Raw genomic sequence first — 23027 nt, forward strand, 5'->3', positions numbered from 1 at the left:
TGCTAGACATTATCACCCCAAGGTCCCTCTCTTGTTCTGTGTACAACAGCCCTTCACCCCCCCCCAGAGGCATGACTCTGCACTCAGCTGCCATATCTTAGACCACAGTTCAAGCTTCCTTAAATCACGTCTCATTCTCTATCCTCCTTCCCGGGTGTCCATTCTGTTGCAGATCTTAGTATCACTAAGTACAAATTAAGTACATTCATATCATTAAGTACAAACCTTGCGCTTGCCTTCAGCCTTTCCCTAGCCTGCGGGAATTTCCTCACCCAATTCCTACCCTTCTCCACGCCTCCCTCGGGCCACTCGCTGGCTCTATGGCCTTTGTCCACAGTGATTGCTGTCCCTCCCTGAGCGCAGCCCAACCACCCCGCACAGAAGCCTAGCTCGTAGTATAACAGTACAGACACTCTCCTTCCCCTCCCTCCCTGCGCGTGGAGCTAGCCTTCACCTCAACTCATCCAAGGGCGCTTTCCCATTGGCTGTGTCCTATACAGAAGCTTGCGCTCCTCTGCGCCCTTTTTCTGCATAGGTCGATGAAAAGGGACACCTCTTCAGAAGCCCAAACGACTGGTAGAGATTGGTGGGGAAGAGAGAGAGAGAGCGCTATTAAAAGACACTTTTCTGTTTCCAGCACAGCAGATGCTACCATAAGCTTGCTAAATTTTTTTTTTGAACGAACTAAATTAGCTCTCTATCACTGCTAATTCATATTTTCAAAGCCTCCATAGGGTTGACAAAGGTATTCGTTCTAGCCAGGTCACGGGACCCATCGGGAGGCGTTTCCAACCGTGCGCATGCGCCTGCCGGCTGCTACCGCAGGGCCAAAGTGCACGCCCTCGCCTCTAGCACGTCGCGGTCTCAGCCCCCCCCAGTGACGTCAGAGCGGGTTTAGGGGCGTTTTTCTCTTCCTTTCCCCTTTCATCACTTATGCGCTAAGCATGGCTGGCGGTGTGATCATCGGCCGTAGCTGCTGGAGGCGTCTCATCTTTCATGGGCACCTCAGAGGCAGGGGGCTGCAGAGCTGTTCGCAGCCAGGTAGCAGCTTATTTAATACTTTATTTTATTTCTGTAAAGTTTTTTTTTTAATTATCATTCAGTTTTTTTTTTGCACTTTTTAGACGTGTTAAGGATATTCAGGCTTGCTCATTGACAACGGAATTCATGTATGAAAAGCTGAGAGACTTCCAGGAAAACTGTACAAAATGCAAATATGTCCCGGCGACCCCTTTCTTAATAGGTTTCGTCGGGGTAAACAAATTGATCTGTAAGGAGCATGAGGTGTCATAACAGGGGTGGGGAAACTAGTGTTCAGTGAAATTGCAACAGTTACGACAGAACTTCGTAGAGTTTGTCAAAGTGCTGGAAATTTGCTTTTCAAAACTATATTGTTCTAGTTACTAGCTTTTGTCACACAACGAACTAACTACATGCTTTGCATGCTGTGATGTGTTTTATCAGACTAACATACAAACTATTAAAGCTATTAAAAGTGAGCTATGAGTTCGCATAGGTGTGCAATATAATTTTTTAATACTTCTCATGTTGTTCTATTGAAAAGTAACTCACAGCTTGCCAAGAATCCAGTTCTTACGAGGACAAATGCAGTTGTTTGGACTCTGGACTACAGATACAGTTGCATTTCCTGGTTGCCCTAAAACCGTAACTTTCGTTACTACATTTTCTTGTTTTTACTGCAGTCTTTGTGTCGGTATCTATATCTTAGTGTCATTTCCGATGCCTCTCAATTCTTCTCAAATTACCAAAACAGAGAGTCGGTAGTAGATGCCCTTAAAATCTTGGGGAGGGGGAGGATGTACTTATTCAAACAATATTATTGAATGAGCATAATAACACTTGTATACGGACAGCCATATATGATAGCATTGGGTACTTGAATCCCCTTGCTTTTATTTGTGCTTGAAAGTATGTCCCAAAAAGCTACTTTTTTTTTTTTTTAATATTTTTATGCAGTAAAATCTCTTGAAAATAACTACTTTTGCTTAAAATGAGTCAATAGGAAGGCCTATATGCATGCCTGACATGGTGCCATATTTTGAGGCAGCGCTTTGTTTCTGGGTCTTCACTTCATTCCACAGAGCTGCTTTATCATTTAAGTCTGTGTCTGTGACCCATGCTTTCATTGTTATGACCAGGAGGGAACATGAACCCTTGGACTGACGGGAGGTTGGTATAACCTTAGGAGATGGCTCCCCAGGCTCCCCCATTGGGTGGCGAGGCGGAACAGAAGTTGGGACATGCTGGGTCTTTGGTGCTGGAGACTTATATGGCCGTTGAGAGAGTTGAAGCGGCATGGAGTCGGAGTAATGACCAACTGGATCTTCGCCACTGGAAGCCCGCGGCCCCCCCCCGGGAGGAGCCCATAGGGACCCGGGCCGCTGGGACTTAGGTGGGCCCTTGAAGACAGATGGTCCGGAAGATGTCCGAGGTAGATTACCAGTGGTTTGTCGCTTGCTGGCCCGAGATCACACACCGAGGGATCACCGAGAAGAAGCAAGAACCAGGAACCAGAGGCACCAGGAGACTCACCATAGCGAGCAGACTCGTTGCCAAGTCAACGAGTGAATGGAGGAAGGCTGCTTATATACTTCCCTGTGCCTGGCCCATCAGGCACAGGTGAAGTCAATTTGAGGGACGAGGCCCCTTTAAATCCAATGAGGAGGCGCGGCCTCGCGCCTAGTGGAAGGGTGGCCATCTTGGATCCCGGGAGCAGAGTAGAGCGGCATGAGGCCGCGAGGGGAGGCCTGAGGCGTCTGCCCCGCCGGCAGCCACCACTGGGGCCGGCGCCAAGGTGCGAGAGTGAAAGGAGCTGGGCTCCGGTGGCCTTCCCAATGTTGCTGCGGGGGCCCCGACGCTGCGAATCAGGTAGGGGGTCGCGGCCGCGAGGCACAACATTCATTATTGACTGTCCCTGTATATATGTTCTTTACTCCTGGAGGAATTCTGTGCAAAAAAATTTTAAATTCTGCGCACAAAAATGCAAAAGTCTGCAAACTTTATATTGGTCAAAATAACACAATTTACATGAGTCTTTTAAATTAATACAGAAAAATGTTATTATTTAGAGATGCAGAATTTTAAATATTTTGACCAGAATTTCCCTAAATAACAACTGTAAGTGTTCCTTCCACTCGCTCTCCCTACTCCCCTGGTCACTTTGCCCTCTCAGGCCCCCAACTCCAGTATCTCCCCCCTCCATCTCTAGGCTCAACCCCTTCCACTTTATCGCCAGTCCCAGAGTTTGACCCCGTTCTCAGTACTGCCCCTCACACAGGCTCCCTCTGTCCCTCTCTCACAACATGCTCCCTCTCTCTAATACACATACACACACCCTCATACAGGCTCCCTCACTCTCTCGCACACACACATATCCCCTTATACAGGGTCCCTCTCTCTTGCATACACATCCACACAAGCTCCCTTTCTCTCTCACACATACATCCTCACACAGGCTTCCTATGTCTCTCTCTCATGCACTCCTTCACACAGGTTCTGTCTCACACATACACAATCTCTTCATACAGGCTGGCACCCTTGCATAAACACGATTCCTTTTACATACAATCTCTGGCACTCACATTCAAGCATCCCCCCCCCGCTCTCTCACTTCCTATGCTCTCTCTCACACCCTCCTGCTCACCCCCCTGCTCTCTCTCTCACTCTCCCCTCCCCTCTTTCATACCCCTCTCCCTGCTCTCTCACACCCCTCCCCTCACCTCTCCTTTCTCACAACCCCTCTCCTCTCACACACACATTCACTCTCACCGGCGCCTTCAGCTTCGCCATGAGCGGCTTGCCGGGGCCTTCATTTTCGTGCACTCCGCAGCATACCGAGGTCTCCTCTGCCATTTTCTGCTGAGAATTTGGCAATTCTGCGCTCCACACTAGTGCAGATTTTCCCCAGTTCTTGAATAAATATAAAAACATAGTGCTCTCTTCTTTATACACATTTAAAATGCTGCTAAAGTATATCATTTCTTCCTCTATAACATCACTAAAATCTGGCCTATCCTTTGAGTATGCTACCAAAGGACTCATCCAATCTTATCGCCTCTAGCTTAGACTACTGCAGCTTACTCTTCACTAACCTTCCATTGAACCGCATTTCTCCACCGCACTACTTATCTTTGTGTCACTATGATCAGGTAATTAATTCCCCCTTCTCTAGTTATTGTGTTGATTCTATGTTGTGGCTGGGAAGTAAAAAGTTTGTTTAGTTTACTTTTGTTTTTGGGGGGTTTCCCCATGAATTTAACATTTAATCCCTGCCCCCCAAAACGGAAAAAAAAAGGAGCATCCTGAGGCCTCCCGTCCCCACTTGAAAAAATTCTGGGGCCACGATCCTCCCCAGGCCCCACTTACCTGGACCAGGGGGATCTGACACAGAGGCCTAGTTGGGAGACCAGGTCCCTATGTCTGGGCCTCAGCCTCAGCCCCAGCCCGGACCCAGGCTCAGGATGAACATCAGTACATCAAAATGACCCCCACCTCTGGGGATGAAGTGCCAGAGTTAATTTATTCTGGTGCATCTGCAGCAGAGTGCACCATTTCAAGAAGACAGAAGACATCTGAAGAGGACCTCTAAGGCCTGGGTTCCAGGCCTGGGCCTGAAACCTGGGTTGAGGCCCCCTGTGTCGAGACTCGGTCTCTGGGCTGGGCCCAGGTGTCGGAATCAAGGCCCCAGCTTTCAGGACCTGGTGTTGGGCCTGGGCTTTGGCCTAAGTCGGGATCCAGGCATCAAGGATCTGGCCTATGGGCCAGGACCTGGGCTGAGGACCAGGTGTTGGGACCTGGTCTCAGTCACACTCGGGAGTTGGCTGGGGCCTCTGCTTTGGATCTCGGCCTCTGGCTTCGGGCCTAGGTGTGACTGATGATGTTTTTTTAAAATTGATTTTCAAAACAAAATGAGATTCCAGCAAAATTTCATCAGAATTTAAATCGTTCCATTTTGAAAATGACCTGAAACAGAATAGGAAATGTTATCTCATTTCCTATTTCGTTTCTCCCGAATGCCCATATCTACTCTGCATATACTTCTGCATACTTTTCAAGTTTTTTTTAACTCGCCTACAAAAGCATTCATATTGCAGCTCCTTATTACCTATGTTTATTTTTTCTTTCTCCCTACACCCTTCCTTGTGAACTTCATTCATTTGTCAAGTTACTGGTGCCTGTGCCCTTCTCCTCCACTGCCAACTCCCATCTCTGTGCTTGCCACCTTTTTGTACCATACACTTAGAATAGACCTCTGAGTTAGTGCATCATGCTCCCTCTCTGGCTGTATTGAAAACCAGTCTAAACTGAACTTTTTGAAGCTGCATTCAAATCCTTACTCTTCTCCTCTATAGTAATTACACTTCCTATAGACTTTTTTTTCATATGTATTTAGATTAGATCATGAGTAGATTAAAAGCTGCATGAATTAGGGACTATCTCTTATGTATATCTATATAATGCTGCTTACCTCTAGAGGTGCTTTAGAATTACTAAAAAGTAATAGGATGAAAAATTTAACTTATAGTTGCAGTTTTAGAAACATAGTAAAGAAACAAGCTAATGAACACAGTAGTGTCCCAGAAGGCTTTTATAAATTTAAAAAAATCATGAATTAAAATCCTATTTTATAACAAAATAATGCCATTATTGAGCATCTTCATTGTCTAAAAGAGCAGAGAAACTGTATTTAAAAAGGACTGGGCCAGCCATGCAGAAGGTTCCTGGTTCAATCCTGAGTTGGCTTCTCTGTCTGTACCCCAAGTTATCTGGGAATGCTGTGGAGGGGAAGGGAGTCATAGTCATCATTACATGTAGATAAATATAGAGCCCATGATGCAAGGTTCTGGAAGGAACCCTGGTGCGTGGCTCCTGGCCTCAGGATTTTTGCTGCAGTGACCAGATTAGGGACAGTGGGAGGGGTGGGTGTTTTTAAATAAGGGAACCCCCCCCATCATGTCCCTCCCTGGACAATTATGAATGAAGGCTTGTGGTGCCAGAGCGCCAGTGTCGATTCTATTCATTTTTAAAAATGTATTTATCTGATTTTTATATTACGCTTTTTGGCACTACAAAGCAGATTACATTCAGATACTGTATTTATTTCCCCTGTTCCCAGAGGGCTCACAATCTAAATTTGTACCTGAGTCAATGGAGGGTAAAGTAACTTGCCCAAGGTCACAAGGAGCAGCAGTGGGATTTGAATCCTGGTCTCCCTGGTTCATAGCCCGCTGCTCCTCTACTCCATTTCTGATGGAGCTGGATGAAGAAGAGGATCTACTTGGCTGAAAAAAGGACCAACATGAATAGTTTAGTATGATGATGCAAGGAACTGCACTCTGATAAATTATTTGAATGGAAAGACTATAATTCATTTTTCTAGAGATGTATTCCTTTATTATACTGTGTCAGGAATAACAGGTTTTGAATTGGTAGTGCGCTTGGAGCCTTGTTAGGACTTTACTTTATTTTCTCTTTTTTAATAAAGAATATATTTTGGCATGGTAGGTGTTTTCCCAGTTTGATTATATAAACAACATATCATGATTATGAGCTTGCTTTTTTTCCACTGTTGCACATATTTTGTCCACATCCTTAGAAATCCGGTTTTAGTCATTTTGGTGTTGGAGGCGGTCATCCAGTTTCTCATATGAAGTTTGTGTAAATTCAGCAACATGTGACTGCGTTGCATTATGGGTTCATACTCTTTCTGGGAGAAAATTCTCAGTGTAGCACTGTAATGTGCCATGGTAAAAGCTCTGCAGAGTTAGCAAATTCTTTTGCAGTTTATCTATCTATATAGAAGGTTTGTGTTATTGCATTTCCTACCTGCAGCCACTGGGGGGAGAGGGAGAGACTAGCTATAAGGCCCTTCTAGCAGTTAGCTATTTATATCTCTATAGGAGGCCCACCTGGTAACTCGAGGTGAGATTTAGGTAGCCTCCTATAGTAGCATAAATAGCTGCTTACTATGGAACCACCCCCAGAGGCTCTATCTCGCTCTTTCTCATGTCCCTTCCCCAGCCTAAAAATGCCCAAAACACAATTTACAGCTTAACACCAATGAAAAATGTGTAGTTATTTTTGGCGTTAAAACTGTGTGATATGGCTTCGCGAAGGCAGCCCACTTTTCCAAAAATCCCACTTCCCAACTCCTCTCCTTTTAAAAATTAGCATCGCACCATGCGTTATGTTGCTTTTTGCATGCATTAAGGTGTTTTCCGCATGCGAAAACGCCTTAACGCATGCAAAAAGACCATAATACGGGTTGGAAAATAACTCCCTTTGTCTGCAAAGCCTTGTTTCCTAGCGTGTAGACAGATGGACTCAGGACCAGTGGGTTTATGCTCCCCTGCCAGCAGATGGAGACGGAGCAAGCTGATGTCACAGTATATATACTCCTGCAGTGACCCCAGCCTGACAGTATTCTCCATCTCCAGTAGATAGTGGACATGCATCTCCCTATGGAGATTGCTTTGAGCTTTTTGAAAGGAGAAATTTGACATTTTAAATTCAGGAAAAGAAAGCCCCACTCTCCTGCGGTGATATCTAAAGGTCCCTTCCCCAGTTGAGAATTCCTGAGGCAATTTCCGTGGTCCTTCAGAGGTGTGCCTTGCTCCAGTAGATGGGTTTCCCGGTGTGGACTTAGCTGCTAGTTGAGCCAAAAGGCAGCGGGTGCAGGAGGCTGAGTGTGGCAGTGACAGCAGATGCCCTCTCCCTCTGCAGCCGGAGACTGTCTCTGTACTCAGCTGGTAAACGCTGAGCTCAGGTAAGATTTAAAAAAAAAAAAAAAAGGAAAAAGTTCTACCTGAATCAGAGACTATTAGAGGGGTTTCAGGATTTTCTCCGCTCTCGGCACACCATGCCGACGTTAATTCCCGCTCCCATTGGGGTTGGGGACCTGGGCATCCTGACGGGTTGAGCGGCCTCCGTGGGCTAGGCCACGCACTTAGACTTTTTTCTTGCACGCTGCGTGATAGGCCACGGTGGCCGTTTTCGTGTGCTCTTGTGTGTGTTGTACCTTCTATAGGCTGTCTGTGTGCTCAGTGTGTTGGCTCTGCGCACATCATGTGTGCTTGGTTTTTAGGCATGCTTTTTGCGCACACAAGCTTTTTTATGTTTCAACAATTTTTATTTACAATACTAAATAACATCATCCTGCGAGACTTACGCTCTGAGTCTTCTGCATGGAATAATGATAGATTACCTTAATTTTATAATAAAGAAATACAACAAGCCATCAAACTGCTGAGCTCAGTGCATTGCCATATCCCTCCCTCCACCCTCTACCCTTCCCTGATCCCCCCCCTCTCAAAACTACTCCTTCCCAGAACAAAAGAATGGTGTCATCGCCACCCACAGTTCGCCTAAGGAAAGCACAGCAGTCATTCAGAACCAAACGCCTGGCCCGATGAGGAAGCGTTTGTATGTAGATGTTCCACACTGACAAAAATTTCCGATGATGGTGTGGAGAGAACCGAGAGGCCATATCTTTATCCCTATCACTGATTCATTACCCAACTCCCTCAAAACCTGGGAAAACGCTCTCTCTCTGCGATCAACAATCTTCTTTCTAACCTTAACCTCGCACTCAACACATCCAAAACTGAACTCCTTATCATTTCACTCCACCATAACACTATGACCAACTCTGACTTAAACGCTCTTCCCCCCACAATATCCATATCGCAACACGTACGAGACCTAGGAGTCACTATAGACAACCACCTAAACCTAAACAAATTCATCAGCTCTACCATGAAAGCGTGCTATTATGAACTAAACACTCTCAAGAAACTAAGACCACTCCTACACTCCAATGACTTCCGCACGGTCCTACAAGCCGCTATATTCTCCAGACTCGATTACTGCAACACCCTACTCTTAGGACTCCCCAAAGCTACATTAAACCCCTCCAAATGCTTCAAATTTCTGCAGCTAGAATCCTAACCAAAACCTGCAAGAAAGATCATATCACCCCTATCCTCAAAGACCTCAACTGGCTCCCAATGTCCTTCCGAATCCTCTACAAAACCCTTACAATCATTCATAAAACCCTACACACCAGAGCATGCACTGGCTAAATGACTCCATACAGTTCCACACCTCTAACAGACCCACCAGATCCACCTACAAAGGCATCCTTTGCACTCCCTCTCTTAACCTCACCCATCTCATCTCCACAAAAGAACGTGCATTATCCATTGCAGGGCCCTCAATCTGGAACTCCATGCCCCCTGACATGCGCCAAGAACATTGCATCCAAAAATTAAAAAAAAAACCTAAAAACCTGGCTCTTCAATGACCTTCGGAGTGAGGAAACTCACTCAAAGATGAGATTTGTGCAATGTTCTCTCAACCGGTAACATCAAGCTAGATTGAGAGAACATTGCACAAGTCTCATCTTTGAGTGAGTTTCCTCACTCTGAAGGTCATCAAATCTTCACAAGAGAGCACTGTTCTGTTCGTATGTCTCACTTTGAATGTCAAAGTGGCCCCTAACCCTTACACTAATACCTAAACCTCACCTCACCTCGAGTTACTAGGTGGGCCTCCCCTAGAGATATAAATACCTATCTAGTGCTAAGGCATTATGGCTAGTCTCTCCCTCCCTCCCTCCCTCAGTGGCCATGATAGTAAACATGGTCCCCCAGTGGTTGTATGTAGGAAATAACTTTTTTGCACTTTGAGAGAAGTGCAAAATGTATCGCAATTTGCAGTGACTTAGTGCTTCGCATAGGTATTAGCGCAAATTGTAATAAACTGCCTATTACCATAAAACATGCCCCTTTTTCTATCACATGCAATATTTAGTGCATTTTGATAAATCCAGGCCTAAGTTTGTACCTGTGGGTAAAGTGATTTGCTCAAGGTCACAAGGAGCAACAGCAGGACTCAAACCATAGTCTCCTGGTTCATAGCCCACTGCTCTAACCATTAGGCTACTCCTCTACGCCTATGCTGTCTATTCACAGCATGAGAAAGGAGGCAGGGATACAGCACCGCTCTCTTCCGATAGGCTCAGACCTGCCTTTCTCTTCCTCTAAGAGGCTGTGGTAAAAAGGAGGATCCACCTGCAAAACTGGACATTTAGTGTCTGGTCGGTGCTTCTGACTAGACACTGTACAGAATACCTGAAAACCTGGCTCTCTGGTCCAAAACTGGACAGTTGGTAACCCTAAACGGCAACACTGAAGCAATAAATGTTTCACTAGGTTAGCTTAGCTTGATCCAAGTTCTCCTGCATCTGATCTGCTGAAAATGTTACTTTAATAATCATTTAAGAGCCACCCTACTAAAAGCCCAACAGCATGAAAAAAAATGTTACAATAGGAAAATGGCAAACTGCCTTCTCCTTACCTTCTTATTTCGGTTGACGCTCAGAAAATAAACGCTTTCAGCGGTCTTGGAGGGAACGGGGAAGCCATTGGGGTTCCCCTAGGGCTCGGTGCATGCAAGATGCACAAGTGTGCACCCCCTTGCGGTAGCGCATGCATGTTATAAAATCGGGTGTATATTTGTGCGCGCCAGGTAGCGTGCACAAATGTACCCCGCACACGTAACTTTAAAAATCTGCCCCTGTATGTATAAGCATTTTTTCCCTATATTTTTCTGGAAGTAAGGGTGTTTCTTACTTGTAATATTGTTGAAAATGGTAAAAGTAAAATTAAAAAAAAATATATATATATAGATGGGGAGTCGCATAATGCGGTGAGCTTGAGCGGATGTGTCAGCTGGCGCTCTGGGTGCCATCCTACATAAATCCATAACCTTCGCCGTTGAAGCTTAACATTACTACTGGGCAAGGCTCCTATTTTTATTGACAGGGTTTTGCTGCGATTTCCAAATTCTATGGCTACAAAATTGGCCAGGAAAGAGAGAGAGAAATCTAAACTGGCAATTGATAAAATGGCCGCTGTGAAAGATAAAGGCCTGCAAAAGAGGCAGTATCTGGTACAATGGTAAGTGAGATTACCTCGGCAGTTACAGCAGCATTAACCAGCAGATTGCACACTGGGGTAGATTTTCAGACGAGCGCGAACAGCCTACTTTTGTTTGCGCTCCAGGCGCAAACAAAAGTACGCTGGATTTTAGTAGATACGCGCGTAGTCGCGCGTATCGGCTAAAATCCTGGATCGGCGCGCGCAAGGCTATCTATTTCGTATAGCCTGCGCGCGCCGAGCCGCGCAGCCTACCCCCGTTCCCTCCTAGGCCGCTCCGAAATCGGAGCGGCCTAGAAGGGAACTTTCCTTTGCCCTGTCTAAACCCCCATCCTACCTTTCCCGGCCCTGTCTAAACCCCCATCCTACCTTTGTCGGGGGATTTACGCCTCCCGGAGGGAGGCGTAAATCCCCGCGCGCGAGCGGGACTCCTGCGCGCCGGGCCGCGACCTGGGGGCGGGCACGGAGGGCGCGGCCACGCCCCTGGGCCGTAGCCACGCCCCGTACCCGCCCCCAAAACGCTGCCGACACGCCCCCAAAACGCCGCGACGACCGGGCCCGCCCCCCGACACGCCCCCCTCCGAGAACCCCGGGACTTACGCGAGTCCCGGGGCTCTGCGCGCGCCGGGAGGCCTATGTAAAATAGGCTTCCCGGCGCGCAGGGCCCTGCTCGCGTAAATCCGCCCGGTTTTGGGCGGATTTACGCGAGCAGGGCTCTGAAAATCCGCCCCACAATGTTGGAACAAATAGCGGTCTTAAAATAAACAACTCTTACTGATTTCGGGTCAAAATTAGATGCCCTGTAAGGTTGAGTGTCTGTAGTCACAGACGATGTGTTAGTGACACTGGCCAAGCTTCAGAAAATGGATAAGAGAAATTAGGGAAGCTAACCAAACTGGTAGTGCAGTAATAATGGGAGATTTCAATTACCCCAATATTGACTGGGTAAATGTATCATCGGGACACGCTAGAGAGATAACGTTCCTGGATGGAATAAATGAGAGCTTTATAGAGCAATTGGTTCAGGAACCGACGAGAGAGGGAGCAATTTTAGACCTAATTTTCAGTGAAGTGCAGGATTTGGTGAGAGGTAATGCCGGTAGGGCTGCTTGGCAATAGTGATCATAATATGATCAAATTTGAATTAATGACTGGAAGGGAGACAGTATGTAAATCCACGGCTCTAGCACGAAACTTTCAAAAGGGAAACTGACAAAATGAGAAAAATAGTTAAAAAAACAAAACAAAAAAAAACAAACTGAAAGGTGCAGCTACAAATGTAAAAATTGTGCAACAGGCGTGGACATTGTTAAAAAATACCACCCTAGAACCACAGACCAGATGTATTCCATGCATTAAGAAAGGTGGAAGGAAGGCAAAACGATTACCAGCATGGTTAAAAGGTGAGGTGAAAGAGGCTATTTTAGCCAAAAGACCTTCATTCAAAAATTGGAAGAAGGATCCATCAGAAGAAAATAGGATAATGCATAAGCATTGGCAAGTTACATGTAAGACATTGATAAGACAGGCTAAGAGAGAATTTGAAAAGAAGTTGGCCGAAGAGGCAAAAAATCACAATAAAACCTTTTTAAAATATGTTTGAAGCAGAAAGCCTGCAAGGGAGTGAGTTGGAACGTTGGATGATCAAGGGGTTAAAGGGGCACTTACAGAAGATAACACCATCGTGGAAAGATTAAACAATTTCTTTGCTTTAGTGTTTACTGAAGAGGATATTGGAGAGAGACCCATTCCGGAGAAGGTTTTCATGGGTGATGATTTAGATCAACTGAACTAAATCACGGTGAACCTGGAAGATGTGGTAGGCCTGATTGACAAACTGAAAAGTAGTAAATCACCTGGACCTAATTTCAGACCTATTAGTAAAATTTGTAACCTATCATTAAAATCATCTAATGTACCTGAATATTGGAAGATGGCCAATGTAACCCCTATATTTAAAAAGGGATCCAGGGGTGATCTGGGAAACTATAGACCGGTGAGCCTGACTTCAGTGCTGGGAAATATCATGGAAACTGTTATAAAGAATAAAATCACAAAACATTTAGATAGACATGGTTTGATGAGACACAGCCAGCATGAATTTATCCAAGGGAAGTCTTGCCTCACAAATCTACATTTTTTGAAGGGGTGAATAAACATGGGGACAAAGGTGAACCAGTAGATGTGGTGTATTTGGATTTTCAGAAGGCGTTTGACAAAGTCTCCCATGAGAGGCTTCTAAGAAACTTAAAAAGTCATGGGATAAGAGGTGATGTACTTTTGTGGATTGCAAGTTAGTTAAAAGACAGGAAACAGAGAGTAGGATTAAATGGTCAGTTTTCACAATGGAAAAAGATAAACATTGGAGTGCCTCAGGGACCATTACTTGGACCGGTGCTTTTTAATATATTTATAAATGATCTGGAAAGGGGTGCAAGGAGTGAAGTGATTAAATTTGTGGATGATACAAAATTATGCCGAGTAGTTAAATCTCAAGCGGATTGTGATGAATTGCAGGAGGATCTTGCAAAACTGGAAGATTGGGCTTCCAAATGGCAGATGAAATTTAATGTGGACAAGTGCAAAGTGATGCATATAGGGAAAAATAACCCTTGCTTTAGTAACACAATGTTAGGAATTACCACCCAGGAAAGAGATTTAGGCATCATAGTGGATAATACATTGAAATCATCGGCCCAGTGTGCTGCAGCAGTCAAAAAAGCAAACAGAATGTTAGGGATTAAGAAAGGAATGGAAAATAAAACGGAGGATGTCATAATGCCTCTGTATCACTCCATGGTGAGACCACACCTTGAATACTGTGTGCAGTTCTGGTCATCGCACCTCAAGAAGGATATAGCTGCACTGGAGAAAGTGCAAATAAGAGCGACCAAAATGATAGACTGCACGGAATGGCTGCCCTATGAGGAAAGGATAAAGAAGTTAGGGCTGTTCAGTTTGGAGAAGAGACGACTGAGAGGGGATAAGATAGAGGTCTACAAAATCATGAAAGGACCTGAAGTTAATGTAAATCAGTTATTTACTCTCTCAGATAATAGAAGGACCAGTGGGCACTTCATGTAATATTCCATTGATTATAAAAGAATTTTGTTAAAAAAAAAATTGGCTAGTTGAAGTTCCTTATCTCTGTCAGGGAGATTGGCTCTGGTGAAAATGATTTTAATTCCCAAGTTATTGTATGTTATGCAGATGGTACCATTTATGATACTGAAAAAAAGATATATTCTTAATTCAAAAACTTTGTTCTACTTTCTTTTGGAATCAAGGCAAGGTTAGGATGAAGTTTTCCAGATTAATGATCCATAAAGAGGAAGGAGGACTTGGATTTTCAAATATATATGATTACAGCATGTTTATTATAAATAGTCAAAGAATGGCTGTTAGTCATAATATCTTTTGAGCAGTCTAACCTTGAAAGAGTCTTTGTAGAACCCTATAGTTTATCGTTCTTTTTATATACACATACTAAATCTCCTCCTGCATATGCAACTCGATCCTTATTAACTGGTTCAATGAAAAAAGGTTGGTATTTTCTTAGGCAGATTGAGGTTGGATTGGGACAGATCTTATTGCTTACCTAATCCTCATTTCCCACCAAGTACCGAGAACCAAAAATTTTGCATATTGAGGGAAATGGGAATTTATTGAATATAACATTTCACAGATCTTATGACTGAGACACTGCATTCCTTTGAATATTGTTGTCAAAAGTTACATCTGCAAAAATCTGGTTTTATTACTTATATGCAGCTTAGTAGTTACATTGCTACCCAGAAGACCCCAGACATTAAAAAGTTAATTAATGGGGTTTTCCAGCAGCTTCTCTATATGTTTAAAAAGAATAGGGTATTGTTATCAAAAGTATACATTCTTGCAAGAAAGCTCTGATTATGTTAATTTGCAGACCTTAGCTGATGTATGGCCACATGATTTACAATGTATGTTGGAGGAGGCTGAGATTTGGGCTTGTCTCGATCTGTGCATAATGTACCATTTAGAGAGCTTCTCTTCAGAATTCTGAATAGAGTAATCTATTGGCCAAACAAAGCATTTGCAGCTAAAATAGCCACTTCACCACAATGTCTGTCTAATGCTCGGTCATCAGCATCTCTTATGCATTGTTTGTGGGAATGTAGGGCTGTTCAAGGGTTTTGGGAACAACTTTTGCAGTACATTACCTCAATCAATGAATGATGCTTTTCTGTGATTAGCTGCTTTTTGCATTCTAGGTCATGTAAGTTCTGGACATGTTAAATGTACATAAACTATTTTTGGTGAACGCTTTTAACTGCTCTAAAATTAATTTTAAACAAATGGTTGCATGGTTTGGTGCCTGACTTTTCAACATGGAGAATCTTGGTTGGATCTTTTTCTTCTGGAGAGGAAGTTGACTGATAATAGTTCCCTTAAGAAGAAACTTTTTTTCCAGCAGTAGTGATCAGTGATCTTGAAGTCTTTGCCTGTGGAAATGAGCTCCAAAATTACTTGAAAATTCAAATCCTTGTGATGGAAGCTAAGGACAAACACTCGGGCATTTGATCTGCTTTGCTATTCTCTAGCCTTTCTGAGCTTTGGGGATTTTGGGTTGGGTGGGAAGGAGAGGTTGTGGGGTAGCTTTGAAATGTGCGGATGCATTTGTATTCATTTAAATGTTAATAAAAATAATAAAAAAATAGATAATTGTCAAAAAATTTGTACAATACGTGTATTATTTCATTCATGGGGCCCATTGTAATAAGGTGTACTGGGCTGCACACCTGCTAGTGAGAGATTGTGCAACATTTGACAAAACCAGTTATCAACAGTCTGTGGCGGTTGATGCATTAGAAGTTGAGATTGGAATGACCAGGAAGCAACTGAGCCTGTAACTGCTCAGCTTCAATGTGACATGCTTAAAAAGTGAGAGAATGCTCATTACCTCAGGGTTTAGTATAACAGGAAAGGAAGGGAAAGCAAGCAATGATCAGTCTAGTATACCTGTTTATTTCTAAGAATCTTGGTGGTGCTAGAATAGAAAGTGGGATTCATAAAGACTTAAGAGGATAACTTTCAAACTGTGTGTGCTGGCATATATATATGAGTGTATGTGGCCATGTACATATTTGCTATAGTATTTTCTAATTTGTGTAATAAAATACATGTGATATACCATGCGACAATCATGTGTATCTAGGCTTATGCTTGAATACATGCAGTGCATTGAAACCAGTATATCAATGGACTGAACGTGCATACTTTATCCATCTATTTTAAATATTCATGTATATATTTTACACCTGAAAGTCAACTAGGTCTTGCTTGCATAAGTCCCGATTTACATGTGCAAGTTGTCAAATTTTAAAACATGCGCACATTATGGAAATTAACCAGTTTACCAATTAGTCCAGTTCACCTAGCCCTTTTCCAGGTCATTGGTTCTTCAGTCTCAACTCCCCAGGTCTCTCCAGACCTCCCACCCTATTGGTTCTATCCATTAAACGTTCAATATCACTTACACCAGATACTTGCATACTTTTACATCTGCTAATTAACTGGCTAATTTTAAAAGGATCGGGAGTGCGCCCATAAATGCACGTATCATACGCTGCCATTTTAGATCATGCGTGCAGGTATGCATGTATCATTTAAAATACCCCTGCAGCGCCTATTTGTTTGCGTAATCTTAAGAGGCGGCTCTAGTAAATGTCCCGCGTGTATTTCTGCTAGAGCTTTGGGGCAGATTTTTAAAAAATACGCTGGATTTTATAAGATACGCGCGTATCTTATAAAATCCGGGGTCGGCGCGCTCAAGGGGGTGCACATTTGTGCAAACTGCGCGCGCCGAGCCCAGCGCGAGCTGCATGTTTCCTTCGAGGCCGCTCCGATTTCGGAGCGGCCTCGGAGGAAACTTTTCTTCGCCCTTCCCCTCCCCGGCCCTATCTAAACCCCCCCCTTAACTTTGCGCACGTCGCCGGCAGCCCCGCTCCGTCCTCCGGTCCCGGGGGCTGGTCCGGAGGCCTCGACCACGCCCCCGGGCCCGCCCCCGAAATGCCGGGGCCCCGCCCCCGAAACACCGCGTCGTTTTGGGAACGCCCCCGGACACGCCCCCTCCCTCCCCTTTTCGAAAGCCCCGGGACTTATGCGCGCCGGCGGCCTATGCAAAATAGGTGCGCCGGCACGCACGTAAATCCGGAAGGACTTTTAAAATCCGCTCCTTAGTGACTTTTGCATGTGTATACAGGTGGATTTTAAAGCATGCGCGTGCGAGGGAAAAAACAGTTTTTCCAGTTAGTCCAGTTGATATCCATGTGCCATGGTCAGCTTTTATAAAATTCAGAGTTACGCGCAAAAGTCTTGGCCCTGCCCCAGAATGCCCATGCCACACCCCTTTTTCGCCCCTCCTTCTTGACACGCACACAGGAATCTATGTGGCATACTTTGTGGCTTCTTAAAATTCGTGTTGCTTACGTGCGGTCTGCATGTACACATATGTGGCTGTTTTTGCACGAGCAACGCTTTTAAAATCTACCTCTTAATTGCAAAATATGTCTTTTAAATTAGCAACTTGCGTGCGTAACTGTTTGGCCTATCCTAGAATGCCTCTAGACCGCCTCTTTACATGTATTTGTGTGCAAAAGTGAACATATGCGTGTATTTCTGACTTTAAAAATATACAGACTACACGAGTAGAAGCTATTTTACACATGTATATGCTTTCATTTTACAGACACAACATTATGAAGATTCATCTTTAAAGCTAGTCTGTTTGAGGGTAGTGCTATGAACCAGTTGCTCCCAGCCCAGAGCAGCCATTGCATCAAGTGCCTCACATGAAGCTGCCAGGGGACATTGATCCACATGCATATTAGTCACGAAGGATTGATTATTGACATTGGCACCAATTAAGTTCTACAACCAGGATAATAAATAAGGCAAAAATATTAATAGAGTATGATGACTATAATAGTTCGTACTGTGGGTACCATTTCAGTGTTCACTGGAGACATATTCAGAAATTGCCCGAAGGTGATTAAGACCCCTCCCTGTTATAAATCCATAATATCCTTAACTCTCTTTTGGGAGAGGTTCCATTGCTGAGCATTGTTTTGCAGGCTATTAAATCTCCTTATTGAATCAGCATATAAGAATTTTGCAAAGATGTTGTACATAAGCTTTGGAGACTCTCGAGGTCCTTTTCTGGAGATGGTATCACAACTTATGAGGAACTGAGCATTCTCCAGGACCAATATTTGTTGGTCTTGGAGAATGTTAGGGATCTAGGAGCCTGGCTGGACAAGCAGCTAAACCTAAAAAAATGTATAAATAACACCACAAAGGAGTACTTTTACAAACTGCAAGTCCTCAGAAAGCTAAAACCACTCATTCACTTCAGTGACTTCCGCCTGGTGCTACAATCAATCATTCTATCTAAGATCGACTATTGTAACTCCCTCCTGCTCGGACTCCCCGCCAACTCCATCAAACCTTTACAGATAGTACAGAACGCCGCCGCCAGAATTCTCACCAACTCCAATAAAAGAGAACACATCACCCCCATCCTCCGTACCTTACACCGGCTGCCCATCAAATGCAGGATCCTTTTTAAAGTTCTCACTATTATACACAAAGCGACGAACAACCTCTCTCCTCTCTTATTAAGCACCCTACTGAGACCGCACACTTCATCCAGACCCATCAGAAGTGCTTACAAAGGCACATTGTATGCCCCTCCAGCGAAAACAGCACCAAGGAAGCGGGCCCTATCCACAGCAGGCCCCCATCAATGGAACTTGCTCCCCCCGGACCTACGACTGGAACCATGCCCCTCGGCTTTCAAAAAAAACCAACTAAAAACTTGGCTTTTCGTCCAAGCTTTCCCTGACACTTAACCTTGGCCTTGGTTTACTAACAGTCTTGTCCAGTCCCCAATGTACTTCCTCTAAACAGTCTTGTCCCAATGTACTTCCACTTAACCCCGGCCTTGGTTTTAATAACAGTCTTATCCAGGTCCCAATGTACGCTCACCCATTGTACTCTTTCATCCTATAACTCAACGTACTTAACCTTTTACCCGCATACGATACCCGTTTTTAGTTTCGATTGTATAAACTCTCCCATTAATTTCAATGATGCAATCTCCTAGACCGTTTCATATTATAGAATATTCAGTTTATGTTCCTTGTTCCAGTTCTTGTATTCACTTGTTTTATATACCAGTTGTACCTGTTCTTATACTCCACATGTTTTATGTACTGCCTTCGTGCGAAGTTGCAGTTTTTTTTGTAAACCGGGGTGATTTGTTTCCCATACAGGAACCTCGGTATATAAAAGTTAAAAATAAATAAATAATATAGATATTAGAATTTTTCACTGTATTGAGGATTGGGTAGGATGAAGCAAATGTGAATGCTGCTCAGACAAAAGCTGAAAGATTTAGTAGCATGTGAAAGATTCTAATGTTTTCTTTATTGTGGCAGATGGGATGGTGAGGCCACTGGAAGGTGTGAAAATCCTGGATCTAACAAGGTTTGCATCAGTCTTTTTTTTTTTTTTTATTCTGTTAGCATTTTTTTTTTCAATCCAAAAACAGTGAAACAAAATAGTCTACTCTTCCTGTCCCCAGCTTCCTTGAAATAAACATTTTTTTAAATTTTTCATTCCAGAGTGCTTGCAGGACCTTTTGCCACAATGATTTTAGGAGATCTTGGAGCAGAAGTTATTAAAGTGGAAAAACCTGGTAAGATTTCTTTAACACTAAAGCAGGCAACAGGGAGCACCAAAATTTTGCCTGTTGCTTCCTCACTCCTGCCTATGATTGCATTGATAAAAGCATATTAAAAAATGTTGTGGCTACAACATAAGTTTCAGAGCAGCTTACAGTCTTGAAAGCATGTATATTGTAACATTCATTAGTCTGTTTTGTCTTTTTTTTTTTTTTTTTAAACTCATGTGCACAGTTATTCTGATTGACTGTGCATATGTGGTCTAAGCCCTGCACAGTTACCTCTCCTTGCTGCTCATTAAAGTCTTTGCAGTTTAATTTTACATTAACTTTGCAAAATATTGCCTGCTTTTGCTGCTGACAGAATCTACCTATATTTTGCTTGGGATTTTGAAATCTTTTTTTTTCTATTTGTTTAGAATCTTTAGCTAGATATTTATTTTAAATCTCTGTTTTTTAAGGGAGCTAAAAAGGAGCTTCTAACTAGAGAAGTTGCTGCTTTTTTCCCCCTCCCTTCTTGCCCCTCCCCTAGGGTGTTTTTCTTAAATATTTCTTCCAAGGTCCAAAATTAATTGAATAATATTAGGTTGAAGTATCAGTCTTACAATTTCTAATTCTAATCAAAAGACTACAATACAAATCATACTCGCTGTCACTCATTAGCAGAATGTCTTTTTCAGTGTAACAGTTGTGGTGCTTGTGTCCCAAGGCATACCATTTGGAGACTTAAGAGTTGTCCAAATTGCCTTCAGCTATCTGTTATGGAAAAAGAGCTGATTCCTCTGAAAGAATTGTCTAGGTTTTAAAACCCTCCTCTACCTTGCAGCATCTAATATAACTCCCACAGAGGATTCTGAAACCTTAGAATAAATTTACAGTGGGTTCCAAAAGATTAAGAACTGTGATACATAGACACTCAGTTTTTCAAAGTATGCAGCATCCAGGATATCCACCCCCACTCCTGCAGAGGAATCAGAAACCCAAGAATAAATGGATTATAGCAGGCACTGGTAGAACAAGACCTGTAAAGAAGACGGCCATATTCCCCAATGATACCCTTACAAAATTATTTTTCTGTATTGGAAAACGAAGATGCTCCAGCAATAGAAAATTAAGTGGTGTCTGAAACCCTGTAACACTATCAAATGTCATAAAAGAAAACTCCTTCTCCTCAGACTAAACAAAGGAACTCATTTTGAACGGGACGCAACAGTTAAATACCTTCCAGGATCTTCAGTTGGTAGAAATACAAACCAGATAATGCGATCGCAGAAGAAAGCAAGGAATCTTATCAATGTTATCAAACATCTAGGGACCAATGACATTGCTAGAAACAGTATCTGAGCAGTACAGAACATGGTGTAAAGAAGTGGTTTTGGAGACATTGGAGACTTGGCTGTTTATGGAGCAGTAGAAGGCTGTACAGTAATGAGAGCCTACCTACATTTGAGGCAGGAAAGAGGATCTTAAGCAAGAAATTCAGATCATATACTATCACATTTAAACTAGAGAATGGAGGTGGCAGAAAGTGGCCAATGATATTGGAATGTCGCCCCCAAGCAATACAGGAAATAGGAGGAGAAAATAACAATCTGCTCAATCTTCCACACTTAAGCCAAAGAATGGAAAAGGTGACTATGAAGAGCAGCGTGCCAAGGGAGAAAAGCTGGCAAGCTATGACTACAAGTGCTTGTAGTCTGGGCAATAAAATCCCAGCTTTTCAGGCCTTAATAGCAGAGGTGAATCTGGACATAGTTGCTATTACAGAGACGTGGTTCATTGAATCTCATGATTGGGTTTGGGCATACGGGGCTATAATCTGTTAAGGAAGGACAGAGGAGATAGAGAAGGGGGAGGAGTAGCTCTTTATATCAAAAACAATATCCAAGCAACTCAAATACAAGGGCAGTGGAGTATGGAAGAAGTGCTATGTGCCGTCCTAAAACAAGATGATGATGCTTCCATTTACACTGGAGTGATATACAGGCATCCAACTTAAACAGAAGAACTGGATCAGGATCTGATAGATGACACCCAAAAGGTGGGAAAGAAGAGAAAAATGTTGCTCATCTGCCACATGTAGATTGCAGTATCCAAACAGTAGAGACAGTGGATGCACTTCAAGAGGCAGTGGTCAAACAAATGGTGATGGATCCCATGAAGGGGGGGGGAGTGATACTCTATCTAGTGTCACAAATGGGGATAAAGTGTCTAATGTTCGGGTAGGTGCTCATCTGAGCATCAAATGGTATAATTTAATATGGTAACCAAGAGAGAGAGAGAAGTCATATGAAGATCCAAGTTTTAGACTTCAAAAATATGTCCCCATTTTACCAAAGTATGTATCCTGAGGAGGAACTAGAAGACTAGGAAAAGATGAGTGAAGTGCAACAGTGGGCCAAATTGAAAAGGCACTATAAAAAGCAATAAATCTTTATATAAGAAAAACAAACAAAAGGAAAAGGGAAAATAAACCCATCTGGTTCTCAGGAGGTGGCTGAAAAGATAGATTAATCTTTAAGATATACAAATAATTCCAAAAAATGGAACACTGGGAAGAATATCTGAAGCTGAAGGAAATGAGGAAAGTAAAAAATCCAAGAGGAAGAAAGGAATGCCAAAGAGATAAAGTGAGATGATAAAACACTTTATCAAATATATCAGAGAGGAGGAAAACAAGAGATAGCATTGTAATATTGAAAGGAGACTGTAACGTTTGGCCAGTCACAGGAAGACCCTGCGACTTGTCGCACTTACTCCTGACGGCTGCAGATGTGGCTGACCCTGTTTCATGGCAAGGACATCGCCATTACACCTCCCATGGCACGAAAGGGATGTTCCTTCTCCAGTGCTCCATGTTCCCTTCCAACCTTGCCTTGTCCATTCTGCTTTACCTAGCCTCAACCTTGCCTCCTTTCTGCTCCTTGCCTGTCCTAGTCCCTCTTTGGCCCACTCTCCCGGTATTGACCTTAGCTTCAAACCCGGACTTCTGTCTTGGCTGCTGCCTGCCTTGATCTTTGCCCTGCCCTGGACTCTTGCCTTTTGAATACCCTGTGGGAGCCTCCTAAGTCCTCCTTGCCCCTGGAGCCCAAAGGATTTAACCTGTGGGGAACGGCACTGGTATAGGTAAAGCTCCAGCCTGTCCCAAACCCCAGGGTGTGTTTGCCAGCTGTCAGGATGGGTCTAGTAGGTTCACCTTACTAGGCTGTGTGAACCGTGCTACAGCACAAGGTCTCACGATTATTATAGAGACAAGGAGCATTTCCTAGCGTGTAGCAGATGGACTCAGAACACGTGGGTATAGTATGCTCGTGCTAGCAGTTGGAGACGGATCTGACATCGGCACG

General features: G+C 43.6%; 1 protein-coding gene across 1 annotated transcript in view; it reads left to right on the forward strand.

Annotated features, from left to right (window-relative positions):
- Positions 1-887: 887 nt before the first annotated feature.
- The window catches only part of SUGCT (succinyl-CoA:glutarate-CoA transferase), a 1474461-nt gene continuing 1452321 nt past the window's right edge, over positions 888-23027 (forward strand). Inside the window, exons 1-3 of the mRNA XM_029589533.1 lie at positions 888-1041; positions 19436-19484; positions 19622-19695. Of these exons, the coding sequence (XP_029445393.1) occupies positions 945-1041; positions 19436-19484; positions 19622-19695 (220 nt within the window). The 5' untranslated portion in view covers positions 888-944. The remainder of the gene's footprint in view (positions 1042-19435; positions 19485-19621; positions 19696-23027) is intronic.

The sequence above is a fragment of the Rhinatrema bivittatum genome, chromosome 2 (genome assembly GCF_901001135.1).
Source record: "Rhinatrema bivittatum chromosome 2, aRhiBiv1.1, whole genome shotgun sequence".
NCBI classification, from domain to species: Eukaryota; Metazoa; Chordata; class Amphibia; order Gymnophiona; family Rhinatrematidae; genus Rhinatrema; species Rhinatrema bivittatum.